Below are 18,019 nucleotides of genomic sequence, written 5' to 3' on the forward strand. Positions count from 1 at the left end.
TTGTCTGTGCGACTCGAACTACCTACATAATTATATCTTCTTAAAGAAATTAGATATATCTCGAAGCTGATTTACGTGCGTGAAACAAAGTGGTGTGGAAGAAAACGTGTTGTGGACAGAGGGTGGATGACACACACAGGACGCGTATTGGCCGGCCGAGGGAACGAATTTGCGGATTTGTCGCCGGTTTATTACGTCGTGCGACAAAATTTCTTGGAATGTGACGAGGGATTCTTAGCGTGGGAAATATCGTAGAAAAGGTAAGTGATTTGAATATGGTAACCAGTTTTCATATAATTGTCGAATTAACTATACGATACTAGCTATCAAATGGAGCAAGCATTTAATGGAGTCTGTGTATTCTAACCTACAAACATAGTCGCGTAAAAATAGCGTTCATGAAACGTATTTGCAAAGGTACGCGACTGTTTGAGAGATTATTTGTTCAAATAATTCACGCAATGATAAATTAAATTAATATGGTAAATAGCTATAGTAAACGCAACATAATTATTAAAGTTCAGCGCAATATTTTTCCTCTTTATTATTTTGTATTATTTCTCATTTGATTGCACAATTGAATTCGATATCGATATTTACGATATGAGTCGATAACGTTATCGATAAATCCGAGACTAATTCAATGATACATAAGCAGATGTCGATTGCAATATACGAGTACATTACATTATTTGAATCGAAGATGTAATTTTACGAATGATCGATATAACTCGTATCGATCGAGAATCGCAATTATTGACAAACCAATCGATGCGAAAGGAATGGCGTCGTGAACAAGTCTCGCAGTTGTCAGAGTATTGTTTTCGAATTATCAGTTTTTGTTAAAAAAAAAAATCTTTGATCGAGTTGACTGTGGCAAGATTACACTTGTTACCCGGTACAATAGCATTTCTCGAGAATAGACGCAGGCTTTGTTTTTGTTTTGAAGCATACGCGACACTCGATGCCGCGCGTCTACCGCACGCATGCCAACATAATTCAAAGTGGTGTAGCATTCAGTGATGTGACTTATGACCCTTTTGAGAATATACATCGGAGCTAGAAGTTTACACCGATATCATCTAACATTTTTCAGCGCGACAGAAAGGTTTGTGCGATCGAATTTTTTTCTCATACAATGTAATTTGTCAAGGTTATAACATTCGAGAGATTACGAGAAATACGATTAAGTGAGTCGCGCGTCGAGTCGAAATATTTTTGGTATACAAATAATAATCGAAATATATTATTTTAGCCAGGTTAGCTATCTTGACATTATTTTCGATATATGTATACACATTTATTTAGACGTATAAAACTGATGTGTAAATTATTCAATTCCGTTCTACGATATATAATCACGCGTACATATATATATACATATATAAATTGTCGATAATTTATGGACGGCTGTCTCTTTCATACAGATAAAAGGAAATTCCAGGGGGTCGTTAGATGACGCATACTGGGGCGAGTTATATTGACCCGATAATGTGAAAATACGATTTAATCCTGCATCCCCTGCATGTGGGAATTAATTTCTTAATCGAGAGCAAGCTGGTATGGCGATAATGACGGTTGTAATTGCTTTTTGAATTAAAGATTCATTTCTAACTGAATATAGATTAATAATTGAAACAATAATTGGCATGAAAATGGATAGATCGTTATTATTTCCGCGAATTTACAATTATCGAAATTCCAACCTTCTTCTTCCACATCTCTTCCTCCCCTCTATATAACACTTTCCCGTAATACTTAAGCAGTTCAATGATTTCAATCGTCTAAATTTTTCACGATTAACAATTAATTAATTTCAAATAAGAACCATCTCTTTGACAATTCTAATTGCGCGATATAATATCGTGTAATAATAATATATATAGCGAGATCGAAGATTAAAGCTATTCGTAAGAAACCCCCGTGACGAGGCTTTATGCTACCGCATCTCTGACGAGTCTTGCTCGTCGACACCCCCGTTCCCTTGTTCGTAGACAAGAAGGGGCGAGGTATCCAACTCGCCCTCGAGCCGTCTAATTGCTCGAACGAAAGCGACGAATCCGGATCTTTTTTTTTTATCGTTCGACAATGTATCACGAATTATACATATTTTTTTCGTTCCGAGCGTGCGGGCCGGCCTCCCCCCCCCCTCCCCTCCGGATTATTCATTTGGTCACGGTAGCGAAACAGGATAATCTTTCAGCAACCACCGACGATGTCGATAAACCGCAAGCTCGCTTGACTGGAACACCGGCGTTCGGCCGCGACTCGATAGAGCTTGTTACTATTTTCCCTCCCTCCCTCTCCCTCCTCCCCTCCGAATAATGCAACAAGTTGCTTAAACGGACAGCAACAAAGTGGTTTCTAATTCTGACCTCGTTTTTTTTTTTTTTTTTTTTTTTTTTTTTTTTTTTTTTTCACGATAAACGAGAGCGGTATGAAGCGGCTTCGACTGAAGATGTCGTCCGTTCGTCTTTCTTTCTTTTTCTTCCCCCGACTCGAGGAAGCTTCATCGGGCACACCATATGCGAAGGGATCTGGACGCAGCATCGCTGCTAGGTGTCCACTACTAGGTTTCTAAGCGACGCTTGAGCGCCCGTTTATCGTATCTGGCATTGCCACGTGTTCCCCAGATTCTCCGTTACGGTAATATTTCGATTCGTAAAAAGAGACGAGGAGGAGGGAGGGAGGAGAGAGAGAGGGGGGGGAGAGGAAGTAGTTTATTGCCACGAAGCTATGCCCGGTTTTTTTTTTTTTTTTCTTCTTCTTCTTCTTCTTTTTCTTCTTTTTTCGAGAGAGAATTTTATTATTACTACGGTCTCGCACGTTAATCATGGTGGAGTTAGAGTGCCGATCCAACCTCGTTCGTGTCATTCGTATCGAGGCTGCTGCCTCCGAATTGATTGCACCTTTCTCTTCGATAAACGTTCCGTGGCGTGCGCCTGTAATTAGGTTGCCAGAAAGACGTTCCCAGGTTACGTGGAAACCTTGGGGGACCTTGATCACGAATTCAATTACAAATCGAGTTTGAGTAGAAATTGGCTCGTCGAAAAGTGTGGTATATGCGCGATAGGCGGCGTAACCGGTCCATCGGTCGGAATTACTGGACCGGTGAAAAGTTTTCCCTCGTGCTGCGGAGAGATATCGATGATGTGGGGAAAGTTTCGTGGCTGTTATCTGTTATAATATACCGCTATGCTCGTCTATTTTTTTTTTTTTTCCTTCTTCTCAAAGTCGATACGATAAGAAATAAAATGAAATAAACGAAACAAATCGATCGTAATTTAATGTCGCGATATGAAAATTGGTGTCTAGGGACATTTTTGATTTCGACTAAAGGCGAAATGATCTTCTGACGAAAATATAGGGATATTATCTCAAAGCCGACACGATAAGAAATAAAATGAAATAAACGAATGAAATCGATCGTGATTTAAAGTCGAGATTTAGGGACATTTTTGACTTCGATCTAACCAATCTAAATTTTTCTAGAACAAAATTTCTTCTCCTCAAAATCGATACGATAAGAAATAAAATGAAATAAACGAAACAAATCGATCGTAATTTAATGTCGCGATATGAAAATTGGTGTCTAGGGACATTTTTGATTTCGAGTAAAGGCGAAATGATCTTCTGACGAAAATATAGGGATATTTTTCGATCGTGCCTATCTAGATTTTTTTAGATCGGTCAAAAAGTCGAAATTTTTTCTTCTCAATGTCGATACGATAAGAAATAAACGAAACAAATCGATCGTAATTTAAAATCGCGATTTAGGGACATTTTTGATTTCGAATAAAAGCGATCTTCTGACGAAAATATAGGGATATATTTTTCGATCGTGCTTATCTAAATACAGCGGATGTGACTACTCAAAGTCGATACGATAAGGCAAAACGAAATAAGCGAAATCGATCGTAATTTTTCGCGACACAAAAGTTGGTATCTAGGGAAATTTTTGGTTTCGATTAAAATTTCGAGTGACGAAAATATAGGAATCTTCTTTAGGGAAACATCGTGTACATCTGCTCGATCGTTTTAAATGGAACGATCGTCCATTTAATTCGCAATCGAAGCGATCGTGTCCCGCCCCCGTTCTCGAGTAAAGATTCCTTCGAAATCGGTGATTGTTCGTCGCGGAAATGAACGTTGTCACACTCTTAATCTAATCGATCTGTTCGTGTTGAATCGAGAACCCGTATCGTGATTTTCATTCAATTTCTTCAGGGGAAGAATAGTTGGGTCACCTTTTCCCGAAAAAGTGTGCATTCATCCTGAAGGAGAGAATTGAACGAACCTTCTTCGCGTTCCAACGAACAGAATTCGCTTGGTTGAGTATACAACGTGTTTCTTGATTAGTCCCTTTCCGTTCCACCTTTTTCGATCGATATTCAACACGAGATAAAATAGTCGATTCTTCGAAAATTTTTCGCAAAAAAAAAAAAAAATTCCCTTATGCGTGCGATTTTAGATTAGAACTTTTATTCTATAAAAAAAGAAAATTCCATTCAATCCAAGATTATCCAAGATAACGAGGTTAAAACCAACGATATCGCCAACGTCATTCGTCGATAACGATCGAAGGAAATATCGAAGATCCATCCACGCTCCCTCCCCGATACGTTCAAGAATACCAACCATTCCATGTCCGTACCACACAGCCTGGAACAGCGAAAATTCTTCCATTAAGGACGATCGTATTACTCCCTCTGCGTTAAATCTCGATCGAAGCTCGCCGAGGGAGGGCGGGGGCGGGCGGCACGCGTCCGCTTGTTTGCCCGCCGGTAATGACTGAGTGTATAATTTACGAAAAGAGCAGAACACGGTCGGTATATATATGTATATATATACGGCCATTCAGGTGGATAAAACAGGGAAGGGGTGGGGGGAGAGCGGTCCCGCGGGACCGAGGGGGGGAGGGAGCGCAGGAAAGGAATTCCATCAATTCTTGAAGAGGAGCCTCGCAGGGGAAAGAATGGGCCGCGCGCGATTACCGAAGACCGCGCGCGCGCGCCGACTTTCAACCGACGAGAGCCCACCCCTCCGCCTCCCCTTCCCTCCCCTCGTTATTGTTTCGAATCTCAACGCGCCCGTTTCCCCCGTGGTGGTAAAATCGTATTTCACATTACAAGGGCTCGAGGCCCTTCCTTGTGTTACGAGCCTTCCCCCCCCCCCCCTCTCCTCCCTCGTCCAGGAAGAAGTTGGACGGGAATCAAATATTCGTGGACGCGATAAGAACCGCCTTGCATATCCAATATTGATCTGTCTGTTAAATCCGTTGTACTTTTTATGGACGATCGATATTGGCGTCGAGTCACGATTTCAGGGTAAATTTGTCGGGGAAGGAGGAGAGAAAGCTTTTTTTTTTTCCTTTCGTTCTTACTTCCGACAAATTGTCGAATTTCGAGCACAACAGGTTTCCATTTAAAATGGGAAAAATGTCAAATGGGGCGTATGCGGGCCACGCGGCATGGAACGTGCCACAACCGATGAGATGAATATTCATGAGATTTTCTTACGGTTGAATTTAATCTACTCTGCTGCTGGCGGGATAATCGAGTGGGTCGTTAGATCGAAAGGAAGAAATTGGAGATTTTTATTTATTTATTTTTTTTTTTTTGTTTTTATTTAATTCCACGATCGCAAATGACTCAATACCATACACGATCATCCAATTAATCAGGCGTCGAATCGATAAAAGAATCGCGCCAATTATCGGTAATAACCGCGGCTTAATCGGCCTCGCCCCGACTTTTCTCGTTAAGCAATCGTCGCCGAGATAACGCCGGCCGCGACGTCATCTTTGTCGAGGAAAACGGCCTCCGCAACGCGCCCCTCCCCTCTGCCGAATACGGCGAGCAAAACGCTCCGGCGAGAGATAAAAGAGATAAACTCGCCCGTGGCTCCCTTGCCAAACGTCGTTACGCCGGAACGACTACAACGAGAGCTATATCTCCTTTTCCGTTTTACGAATTAGCTGGTCGATCCTGTCTCCAACCGTTCAACCGATATCCTTCGATTCCGTTTGCAAAGAGAAAAATCGTCTTTTGTTTTGGACAGTGAATTTTATTTGCTCGAGTGGATTATTAGTAGAATTTCTTCCTTAATCGTAGTTGGAATCATAAAGATTAGAGAATTATATTTTGCAATTTTAATTCGTTTTAAATAAATTTCCGCATTTCCGTGTGTGTTATTATAGGTGATGAAATAATTAGAAACCGTGTATTCGAATATTATTGCTTTTACAAATTTCGTATTCTCGTATCGCCTGAATTATTATTATAGAACATTTCCCTTAATTCGTCTCGATAACAATAGAGACGGAGGATGTCTCGATCGTAGATAGCAGTTTCTTACTATACAGTTGAAACCATATAGGAGACTATAATTGTATTTTAATGAGACTGCGCCTGGTTAATTTGAATTTAAGAGAGTCGTGAGCCGCGTTGGACGATGACCCCATCCTCTGATAGTTTCCACTCTCCCGTTAAAGCTATCTCTCCCTGTGAGCCACGGAAGTCTTCTCACGGGTCCAGGAACACATCCCCTCGTCGGGGGGAACAGAGAGATCGCTATCGAGCCACCTACGCGCGACAGAGGAACACCCCGAGGAATTGAAAGTGCCCCGGGTGGAGGGCTGGTTCCGTTCTGGTATCTCGTTTGAGGAGTCTCGGGTGAAACTTTATGCCAAAGAACCGGGTAAATTTTTTAGGATGATGGCGCGCTCGTTTGATAACGAATATACGGCCCGATCTCTGTCGTTCGTTCGCGATGGAAATTTTCTTTCTACCCGTAACCTGTTTCTCCGCGATTTCGTGAAAACCGTGACGCTCTCATAAAGGCTGTGATTATATTGTATAAGGGAACAAGGGAATTTATTCGACGTTATTATTCGAACAAATTTCCTCTTCTTTTACGAACGAGCGATATTTTGAACGAAACGTATACCAACGTTCACCGCTGGAAAAAAAGTCTCTGGGGACGGCACAGGGGCAAGAGGGAGGGGTCCTTCGTCTTATCTCCACTTCAAACGGTTTGTTGACATCGCACGCTTCACGGCAGTGAAAAAGCTATAACTTAAATGTTCGTAAAAATCGTAAAAATTAAATATTTTTTATTTATGACGTTACGTTCATCTAAGTTTGAAATATTTTCGAAACTATCGTTGTAACTATCGTTACAAATCGTAATTAGCCTACGCATATTACGATTAGAAATAAAAATATTTTTATATCGATACGTTAGAATTCTCTGGATTGTATACCTAGGCTAATGCATCGAGGTTTAAATCTTCGTTTTATACGTGACAAATATAGGCGTTTCCTTCCAAATTACAACCTCGTTAGTGTACTCGTGGGATACATATATGTTTGAGGGAAGGAAAATTATATTAAAGTATGAACAAGATGCTACGAATATACGTCTCGTATAAAATTACTTTTGTTGCGCAAAATGTTGTTGATCAAACAATACAGCAACAAAATCGCAGTCGATATCCTTCCAGAGAAACTTCACCTCGTTCCATTAATTTCCGCTCCAAGTTTCTTCCGGAAATCCAATACTCCCCGAAACCTCCATCGAAAAGAGGAAAAAAATTCTTCCACGAGAGAGTCGAACAGACCAAATCCTTTTTTATCGACCGAAATTAAAGGACGCCTCGCCTCTCTCTGTTTCGTGTCAGTGGAACGAGCCTAATCCCCATTCCCGTGTATCTTTCCTCTCTTCTCCTCGCGTTTCGCGAGAAGGTGAACGTTTTCACGGATATTCTTCGCTCCCCCTCCGACGAGAAATTCCCTTTAACTCTGGAATAATTGGATCACAGTCGCGTGCAGCCGTTAATGAAGCAGGGTGTCATCGCGAATTTTTCTTCGCGAGAAAAAAAGAAAAAAGAAAGGAGAGAGAGAGAGAGAGAAGGAAGAAGGAGTGTTATTAAACCGGGGCAAAAGTCCAGGCAGAGTCCGCGTCAAGATCAATAATCGACTCTTCAACTTCTAATCCCCCACTCGGTCGATTAAGAGCACCGGATGCTCTCGAATTTCCCGGTTGCCGCGCCTCTGGATTAACACGTTCAACGTTATTCTCTGTGCGTTGCCTCTCCAAGAGGAGCAGCAGGGGTATCTCTTCGTTATCGGTTTGGAAATTTAGCGTAGTTTCGAAAATATATTCTATTATTCGTTTCTCTGGAAATTTTTCAAAATTATTCCCTTAATATAAAATAGTTATCGTGATTCTGAATCAATTGCGAAGAATTGGGATGAATTTTCAAAGGGTTTTTTTTCGCGTTATCGATCGATTATTACAAGAGGAAACTCGAAATTCTTTTTTTTTTTTTTTTTTTTTCTTTATATTCGGAGTTTCAACTTGGAACTCCAATTTCTCGTATTAATCCCACAATTTTTTTTTTTTTTTTTTTCTTTTTTCGATCGAAGAATTGGGATGAATTTTCAAAGGGTTTTTTTTCGCGTTATCGATCGATCATTACAAGAGGAAACTCGAAATTATACAATTCTTTTTTTTTTTTTTTTTTTTCTTTTTTTTTTCTTTATATTCGGAGTCTCAACTTGGAACTCGAATTTCTCGTATTAATCCCACAATTTTTTTTTTTTTTTTTTCTTTTTTCGATCCCCCTTACCTTCCCCCCCAACGAATCGATCCACCTGAGCAGCAACTAATTCGAATTTCCTCTCCGTGATCAGAGGCATCGCTCTTTGATGTTCCACGCTCCATTTCGCGTGGAATGGAACATATTTCTCATCCGTGTATCATTTTCCTTTTCGCTGCCGCATTCATCCATTTCTTCCACGTACACTCGATCGCAGAATATGCATTATATATATATATATATATATATATATTTATATATATATATAAAATTTTTAAAATTTTCTAAAAATAAAATGAAAAAATAATACTTTCGAATATTGACTATCTTTTATTTTATTATCAACAAAAAAAAATTCCCCCATATATACAATCTTATTCGCAATGTTTCAAACAAAAATTATTATTATTGTGTTATTATTAGTTAGAAATTTACACAAAGTTGTACGAAAATATTTTTGCAACCGACTGTACGCATACATTCCCAGGTAAAAAAAGTAGCTTCCTCGACGTGCCCGTTTGAACATTTCCATCCGATTTCAAATCAGTTTTTCCACCTCTTCCTCGAGATAAATGTAAAAAAAAAAAGAGAAACATCGATCGACCCCCCCTCTCTTTTTCCTTTGCGTTATTAAAAAAAAAAGGGGGAAGAGGGGGGGTGGGACGGGATGCAATTTGCTCGAATCGGTCGGGTAAACGCGAGGATTAACCCCCTTTTTGATCGAGGGGCGTAAGAGCGCGCCGCCGTGTGCCGCGCCCGGTGACTTCGAATGCAGGGCTGAAAACTTAAATTAGGCGCCCCGGCCTAACCGTAACCGTAACCGCGTTAATTGGACGGATTTGCCGCGACGCGGGCGAAAAGTGGCTCGACTTTTACTTCCGGCCGGCCGAGAAATGGCCCGACCTTTGAACCTACGTGAAAAACTCACGGATTGTAAAAATTCTCCCAACTCTCAACTTGGAATGTGGTTAAATTAATCTTGGGATCATCGTTTCACGATTACGTTTCAACGAATGTTTAAAAGTGATGCGTTTTCGCATTTCGAGAGAGGAAGAAGTTTTTGTTAAAATTGAAATGATCGATTATTAATTAAGATTGAAAAAATTATTGGGTTATCTACTTTTTAGATCGTAAACGTGGTAACGAAACGGTAAAACGGAGAAACGTAAGGATGGAATCTGAGGGGGTAAAGGTGAAAACAAGTTCGTCGTACGCTCTTGGGACGTTTCGACGCGATAAACCGAGGAAGAGCCAGCTCTGGGGAAAAAACTGATTTTCGGTCGTACATACTTGCTTTGATGAGCAAAGAGAGAGACGACGAGTAAACAAAAAGAATGAATTTTGGATCGCGTTCTTTACGTTTAAGTAGATTCAAGAGATTCAAAAGATTCTTTCAAGACGTTTGAATCGAAATTATTAAATACGTTCTATCGACGTATATTATAAATATCCTATAATAAAAGACGATTTCTCACGGACAATCTTCCTCCAATAGAATATCTATATCTCCATCTCTCTTTTTCTTCGAGCCGTAACGCCACCTAGTTTGATTTTCCTTAAGGAATAAAGATATCCTCCGCTGAGTGAATCGAAGATGAGAATTTTCTTCGTGCTTTACTTCGCATTTAGCGGCGCATTTACCACCGTTGAAGTCGATCCCGGCCTTCTCGTTCTTCCCAACCCACGGATCCGATCCCATCAAAGCCTCCATCGATTTCGGATCACCGATAGCGATCATTTTTCTCTTCGCGGCTCTTCTCCGTCGATAAATTGAACGAACAAGGAAACTTAATTCGTCTCTCTCTCTCTCTCTTTTTTTTCCAACAGCTCTTTCCTTTCTTTTTCGTGAAAGAGAAGAAAGATTCGTAAGGGCGCGAAACGAAACGAAATAAGCTGATTAGGAGAACCGCCAACGGTCGATTCCTTGCATCGATTCTCTCTTGCAAATTAATCGAGGTTAATGATTTATCGCACTACCCGGTACCCGGCCTCTGCCGGTAAATTAGCGCGTCGATAAATTGGGCGCGTCGACGTTATGCGCACGGCTCGACGTTTCGCGAGCTGGAATTTGATGAAGCTGTACCGATATTCGCGAAATTCGATACGCATCGCCGGCCTGCATGCCCGATTTTCTTGCGCAATCCTGTATTACCGTATTCGCATTCTTGTGCTGCGATAAATGTATAAATATAACCTTTCTTCGTGTTTCGAATATCGATGCGTATTCGATGTATCATTTTCTCGTCGGTATTTCAGATTCTTTAGTGAATTTTTTAGTGAAAAAGTAAGGAAGGGAGGAACCAATGTCGAGCTGAAAGGGGAGTATTTTGAGATGATGCCTGATGAATTACATTATTTTCTTCTTTCTCAAACGATCGCGATACTTTTGATGAACTAATTGTAAGAATTTTTTCGATCGAGACGTTCGCGAAACGAGTGCGCGCGTTTCGAGAAGAAATGGAGGGGGATTGTGCAATAACCTAGACGTTCGTTTGCGAAACAACTCGGGCACGTGTATGATTAACGCTTTTTCGATTCGTCTTAATGCGCCGCTTTCACCCAAGCGTGATATCGCTGCAGCTTCGATGCATCGCTTAATTGTGCAATGTTTGCGTATCGTCGCAATCGTTGCCGATTAAACATTTTTCCTCCCGATATTTATCGTGCCCATTAAATCGGTTGGTATTTCGGATTGAAATTCTCGAAAAAAATCCATCCATTGCCTCATCCACGACGAACGCTCTCTCTCTCTCTCTCTCTCTCTCCCTCCCCCCCTCTCTCCCCCCCTCCCTCTCCCCCCCCTCTCTCTCTCTGTGTGTGTGTGTGTGTGTGTGTGTGTGTGTGTGTGTGTGTGTGTGTGTGTGTGTGTGTGTGTGTGTGTGTGTGTGTGTGTGTGTGTGTGTGTGTGTGTGTGAATACACGAGTTTAGAGTTTTCAGAAAATTTAAGGAAAATTAGAAAAATTTTTGGAGAACGATTCGATATTATAATTAAGAAAATTGTAGAACGCGCAAGATTGTTGGATTCTCGGAAGGTTACGAGATAATTTCCAGAGGTAAGGAAAATTGGAAAATTCTACATTCGAATTGTTGGAATAAAGATGAAAAAAGGGAGAAATGAATCGGAAGACGAAACACGTGTCTCAACCGTAGAAAAAATTGTAAAAAAAGAGGAACCAACGTGCAAATAAATCCATCCTCCTAATTTTTATTTTCCCCCTTGAATAGATGATCGAAAAAAGAAAAAAAAAAAAATTCTATTTTACATTTTATCGTCTTCGTTGAGGCAAAAGTTTTAAATTCGTTCAGCGATTTTCCGAATTTCCTTTCGACCACTTTTCGACGGTTTTATTTCCATCCGACGTCGAATCTGGCGAGATTCGTGGCCGGCCAGCTCGATGAATACGAAATTTGTCCGGTGTCGATGGCACCCGCTAATTTATGAGACGCAACACTTTATTTCATTATCTCTCGTTATTTTTCGTTTCGTGGCTGGACTTGGCGCACGATCGAGGAAGAAAGAGAAGGACGAAACATAGAAATAAAAGAAAAATATTTTTGCAACGGTGATATTTTAATAAGCAACTATATATAATAAATAAGTAAATAATAAAAAAAACCCGACATTGATTTCGCTCCACTTTGTCCGCCGTTTCTCATTTTTCCAACTCGAACTCGAACGTGCAGGAGATACGTGTCCAATTGGCTTGGGCGAATCTCCGTCCTCGATGCAGATCGAATTATCGTGCTTGATTAAAATGTTGTGGAAATTACCAGGTTTTTTCCGAGCGGGTATACACGGGTATATATATATATATTTTTTATTTCGAGCGCGCCATCGATTTCGCGAATAAGGGATTCACCGGAACGCGATAAACTGTAATTCGTTTCCGGCCCCCGAGTACGGTAACCACGCTGCCGACGAGCGACGCTGTCGATCCGATACAATTGCATACGGAGACGCACGGAAAGGAAAGAAAAGAAAAGAAAAGAAAAGAAAAAAATTATCCCGGTACTCGAATTATTTTCCGATCGATCGAGGAACGATCACCGTCAACCCGAGCGGAATAAATCGGTGGAACAGTTATAGAATAAATCTATCCCTCCGTTGGAAGAATTCATAACAGTTTACTACCAACCGTTATTATTATTATTATTATTATTACTCCAACAATTCCTCTTCACGGTACCCAGAAACCTTAATACTTCTCTCGATGACCCACTATCGTTTTTTCACTCTTGAATCGTGCCAAGAAAAAGAGGGAAAGAGAGAGAGAGAGAGAGAGGAAGGAAGGGGAATTTCAACTCGAATCAAACATCCATCTACCAAAAGATGAAGAAAAAGAGGGAAGGAGAATGGGAAGAAAAATAGTGGAAACAAGAACGGAAAGGAGAGAAAAAAAAAAAAGAAGAAATAAAGCACGAAGCGGAAGTGGCGTCGCGTGATCGCGGGCCAACACAGAGAAGCACTCGCGCAGCCATACAGGGGAATACTCGTACTCCTCGTACGCACGTGTGCGTGCGCTTATCCCCCACCGCCGGTTCATTCATTCAAACATACGCGTCGCCCTCGTATGCGTTCGCACGGCTATGCTATCGAGAGTGGTGGGAGATGACCGACCGCGCCGCGTGGTGGGGAGAAGTCGTCGTAGGGTGGGGATAGTGTGGCGCGGGGGAGGGAAGGGAAGACGCTTTTCAACGCGTCAGCCGGAAAGGAGAATGAGGTTGCGGCAGAGTTCTCGTGATATATCACTTCCCCCTCTCGTTCCCCCCTCGGTCCCATCTCCGCATTTTCTGTCCGTCTCTCTGTTTCGAATATAGAATTCCCTCTCTTTGTATAACTCTCTTTGTCCGATCTATCGGTCGGCATACGTAAGGAACGTATTTCTGGTTCATCCGTCGGACGCTTCTGTCATCGCTATGATTTCAGAGGCATAACGGGATGGGTATGTGGCGGATACGGGTGCGGGTCGAGAAAGTGAAATTACTGGTTGTTGATTAAAAAAAACGCCTCCCTCTGTACGTGTCTTGCGTTGTTTTCGACGCGTATTTCGTAAATTGTAATTAAAAGACGGAATACCGAGAGGGAAAAAAGAAAAATGGGGGGAGAGGGAGAGGGAGGGGGAAAAGCTGACTGGGCCGGGATTACTTCTCAGCCACTGGTGAAAATCGCTCGCGTCTGGCCCGCAGGCTATTATTCCCGGGCAAACACATTCGTCTCGTGTCCCGTTGTCGCGTGTTCCGAACCGTGTCGGCCATCGCCCCCACCCTCGCGTACGCGCTTTTCGTGCCCCGCGGAGAACTGGTAGCGTGACTTAATTTTTGTCTCCTCGTTCTTCCTGTCCGTTCTCCCTCCCCTCCCTCCCGCTCTTTAAAGCCCCGTGCCGAGAGCTCGCTTTATTGGCTCGTCGAGCGAGCGACAGGTAGCACCGGTCCGTTCAAGTACGATCGTGCCTCTCTCTCTCTCTCTCTCTCTCTCTCTCTCTCTCTCTCTCTCTCGTTTACAGAGACCAAGGAAATTCATCCGGAGAATTCGTAGAAGATTCGTGTTTCGCGGTTTAAGCGTGTTTACACGGCGGAATCGTTACACGAACGAGTGTGTTTGTTTTTTGAACGAAGTAATTTAGGAACAGTAGTCTCTTGCGAAACTACTCTCGGAATTTTTTTCGTTTATTTAAACAACTCGAAACAAATATTTCGGTATAAAATTATAATACTTTACGCAATTGGAATTTGAACGATACTCGAGAAGTTGATGTCGCGGAGAATATTTTTTTTTTTTTTTATTTTTAAAATTTTAACGTTAGTTCGAAATGGAAACTAAACTCACTTAGTTTATTCTCTCTTTCTCTCGATTATCCAGTCGGGCTTTCAAGCTCGTTTTTAACTCTCTTTTGCACTCTTTCGCGAGCAAAGTTCGTCGAGCGGGGACGAGACGCGCATTTCGTGTATCGAAATAAATAAAACGCATAGGCGGCGCTTTCGGAAAACGAGGGGATTCAGGTTCCACGTGGATCGATTCCAATCCCGCAGAGAAGTGAGACGTTACCGGTGAAAGGATATTGGAACACCGCAATATAAATTTATCTTATTAAACTTATGTTATCGACGAGTGAAAAATAAAAGGAGGCAATTAATCACGATTAATCGAAATTATTGTCGCTCGCTCGTCGTCGTCGAGTGAAAGAGGAAAGAATTCTGACGGAGACGTCGTTTCCACGCGTGAACGAGGACAGAAGGGATTTAATCCTGGCCGCGCGTGATCCAATTAAGGGAAATTGAAGCGGGGCCCCCGCGTTGAACGGGTTGTGCAGCGGGCTGGCGGTGAATGGCTGGCCTCGTATCGGGTTCGCTTGAAGGTCGCCTAGTCACGGCACCGATTCGAGCTTATTGTTCGTCCCGCGAACGTCGTTCCCGTTTCGAAAGCGCTTCTTTTCGTTCACACACTCTCTTTTTCTCTCTCTCTCTTCTCTTCTCATCGATCCATGATGGAACGGTTGAACGTGGATATCGTTTGATTGTGATTGGGAAGAAGTACTCGATTCGACAAGGGTTTGTGAATGCGCGTAACAAGTGGAGTTTAAAGATAGCAAGCGTTGAAATCGATTGATGGAAGATCGTTTTTCTCTTCGTGCAATAATAAAAATTATCGACGAGAGTATATTCGTAGAGAAATCGATTGATGGAAGATCGGTTTTTCTTCTTCTATTCGTTCGTGGGTAGGAGAAAAATCGAGGAGAGCGATGAGTATATATTCGTAAGAAGGTTGAAAGGAAGTTCAATATGAGCACAGTATCAATTACAACAGCGTCACCCTATCTGTAACACGCGTTTGCACAGTGTCCGTGACGAGCGAGGGCCCCTTCCGTCGCTTTCATTCCGAATCAAACGCTCCGCGGTGTGTACTCCCCGGATAAATTCCAGCCTGTTATCGAGCTAAACAGTTGTTTAGTCTTGTCTCGAAGGGAGGCGATAAACGCGTTGTCGAGCCGACACTCGACACCCGCATTCCTCATCGATTCTTCCTCCCACGAATATACATATGTATGTATAAACGCGTACAATTTTCAAGGTCTGATCGATTCAATTTTCCTATCCGTAGAGGCAGATTTTCAGACGCGCATCACGAAACCGCATCGTTCGTAAAGATTCGATTATTTCTATAAATAAAGGGAACGAGGCTCTTCAGAGACGAACTCGAGGGCTTTCGAACGAGAAACCACTCCACAATTGATCTTCGAACCGTCGTTTAACCGCTTTCAATCAACCGACGAAAATATTCCGCTACGCGAGAATGCAGTTTACGCGAGAACGAACGTTGCGTTTAGTTGGATTGAAATAAAACTCGCTATATAATCGTGTAGGTTCGAGGATAGGATTAATAAACTCGTCAAAATAAACAAACTCGGCGAGTTACTCGGCGTTACTTCGTTTCGTGGAATTTCTCCTCTACGCGTCTGTGTATAAACACACGTGCCGTACACGATGTTTTGGAAACGGAACATTTCGGCCGTAACTGCGAAGCGATTAATACCTCGCGACGGTAACTGCGTAACAATATTCTTTCTACGCGACGTTTCTCTATATACTCTTCGCGAAATTGCGTTTTATCTTCTTTTATTCGCGCGAATAGTGGCTGACACGCGTTCCATTACTCGATTTTTCCCGATAAATAAGAATCGGTAATAACAAGAAAATAATATCGATTATACCGAAGTCTATTGACGCATGGATATCGGCGGTGTGCGAGGCAACTCTACGATTCGCACGACATATGAGCGGCGGTGGCGTAAAACGGAACTACGGTCAGAGTTGGACATTAACCCGTTGGAAAAGTAACCGAAGTTAAAAATTTCGAACAAAGTTTAAGCAATTTTCAACAATAAATAACTTATCGAAGTAACTTCAACTATTAAATTTTCATACGGCGATGAATCGAAGAATCAAGTATCGTTACGGATATTTATAAAGAATTTACGCATCGAAGAAATTATCGGAGAAAATAGATTGTCCATTTTTCCGTTCGCTCGATACCGTTCCAACGTGCGGAGCTCAAACCACGGATTCGATCGATTTGCCTGGTCGTTTTTCTTCCCGAGAATACGACCCACTTTCGGTACCCGCGAATCAATTACGCTTTAACGAAGAATCCTGGCGAATCCCGAAGGATAATCGACAGGACACAAGGCCGATCCTTCCGGTTAATTACTATATCTGTCTCGATCGTTGGACGCGATCCTGTCAGTTCCACCTTTCCCGTCTATCTATACATTAATTCTCCATACTTGGAAAAACGAGATTGGAAAAGCGAGAAGGTTCGAGCTTAAGGGGCACGAAGGGGGGGGGGGTGAATTGGGTCGAGAGTTACGGCTAATTGTTTAATCTTGAGGGCGGGTGAATCTGACGCTCGAGAGACACGAGATGTGTTTAAATATTGCTTCGATCGGAATAGATCGAGTTGTTTAAATCGTGTCACGCGAAAATGAGAAAAATTGACGACTCCACGGAGGAGTAGGAGGAAATAGTTTTTATTCTCGGAACAAATTTTTCTCTCTTTTTCCCCCTCGGGGAGGGCAATATCTTCTCCCGTGCAGGGGATGGGTAAATTAGGTTAATTTTTTCGCGCTACCAGGTAAAAAAAAAAAAAAAAAAAATACCTGGATAGAATTTTATTAAAAAACCAAGCGGTTTCTCCGTATATATATATATACGTCTCTATATCGTAATTAATTATCGATAGAACGGGGGATATAATGGATATTCGATGCGAAATGCGCGTGCACACCGAGATAAATCCTCCTAGCATTATTCCTACACCGAATATCCATTTCAATTCATAGATCCACAGCGGTGGATTATATACTTTATAATACTTTCGATATTGGATTGAAATTTCAAAAAGTTACTTTTGTTATCGAAAAGAGCGTTTATAAAATGAAGTTCCATTCGATAAAGGGAGAGTTTAACGCTTGTCTTTGCCGGGGAAGAGGATTTCGGGCGTGTCCTTCGACCGGTGTTCGTAGCCTTAATTAGTTTCCGCTTAATCTTGCATGGGAACGCGGGCGTGCGAAAACCGATTTAAAACTCGGCGCGCCATTTTATTAGCAGCGGAAATTCGATTCTTCGTGCATGTATATATATATATATGTATATATAAATGAAGTTCCTTTCGAAAGGAAAAGGAAAATAGAAGATTTTGTGGAAAATGGAATAAAAATTATTTCTTGGAGGATTGCAACGATACGTGTTGAAGCAAAGTATTCCCCGTCGAATCGACACCTGTACAAACAATCCCCTGTTTGCTCGCCTCTATTATCTACCCTAAATCTTGCTCGTCTCTTGCTTCGCCCGCACGATTTGATCGGTACGTAAAAATTAAAATAAAATAACTCTCTTCTTTCCATTTTATTTTAATTGTC

The 18,019-nt window shown here is 41.8% G+C and overlaps 1 protein-coding gene across 14 annotated transcripts in view; it reads left to right on the top strand.

The window, feature by feature from the left end:
* The first annotated feature begins 118 nt into the window (after positions 1-118).
* p120ctn (adherens junction protein p120) overlaps positions 119-18,019 on the top strand; it is a 42,733-nt gene continuing 24,832 nt past the window's right edge. For 4 of the 14 annotated variants that reach the window (XM_086905625.1, XM_086905628.1, XM_086905632.1 and 1 more), the window contains exon 1: positions 119-260. Coding sequence is in view for 7 of the 14 variants with exons in the window: in XM_086905623.1 (XP_086761749.1) it covers positions 1,032-1,108 (77 nt within the window). In the remaining 7 variants the exon portion in view is untranslated. Of the gene's footprint in view, positions 261-788; positions 1,109-18,019 lie in introns of those variants that run through there. The other 10 variants (XM_012483837.3, XM_012483841.3, XM_086905634.1 and 7 more) reach the window with 9 other exon arrangements.

This window comes from Apis florea, unplaced genomic scaffold (assembly GCF_048593485.1).
Source record: "Apis florea isolate Af1SG1 unplaced genomic scaffold, ASM4859348v1 contig_2411_pilon, whole genome shotgun sequence".
NCBI lineage: Eukaryota > Metazoa > Arthropoda > Insecta > Hymenoptera > Apidae > Apis > Apis florea.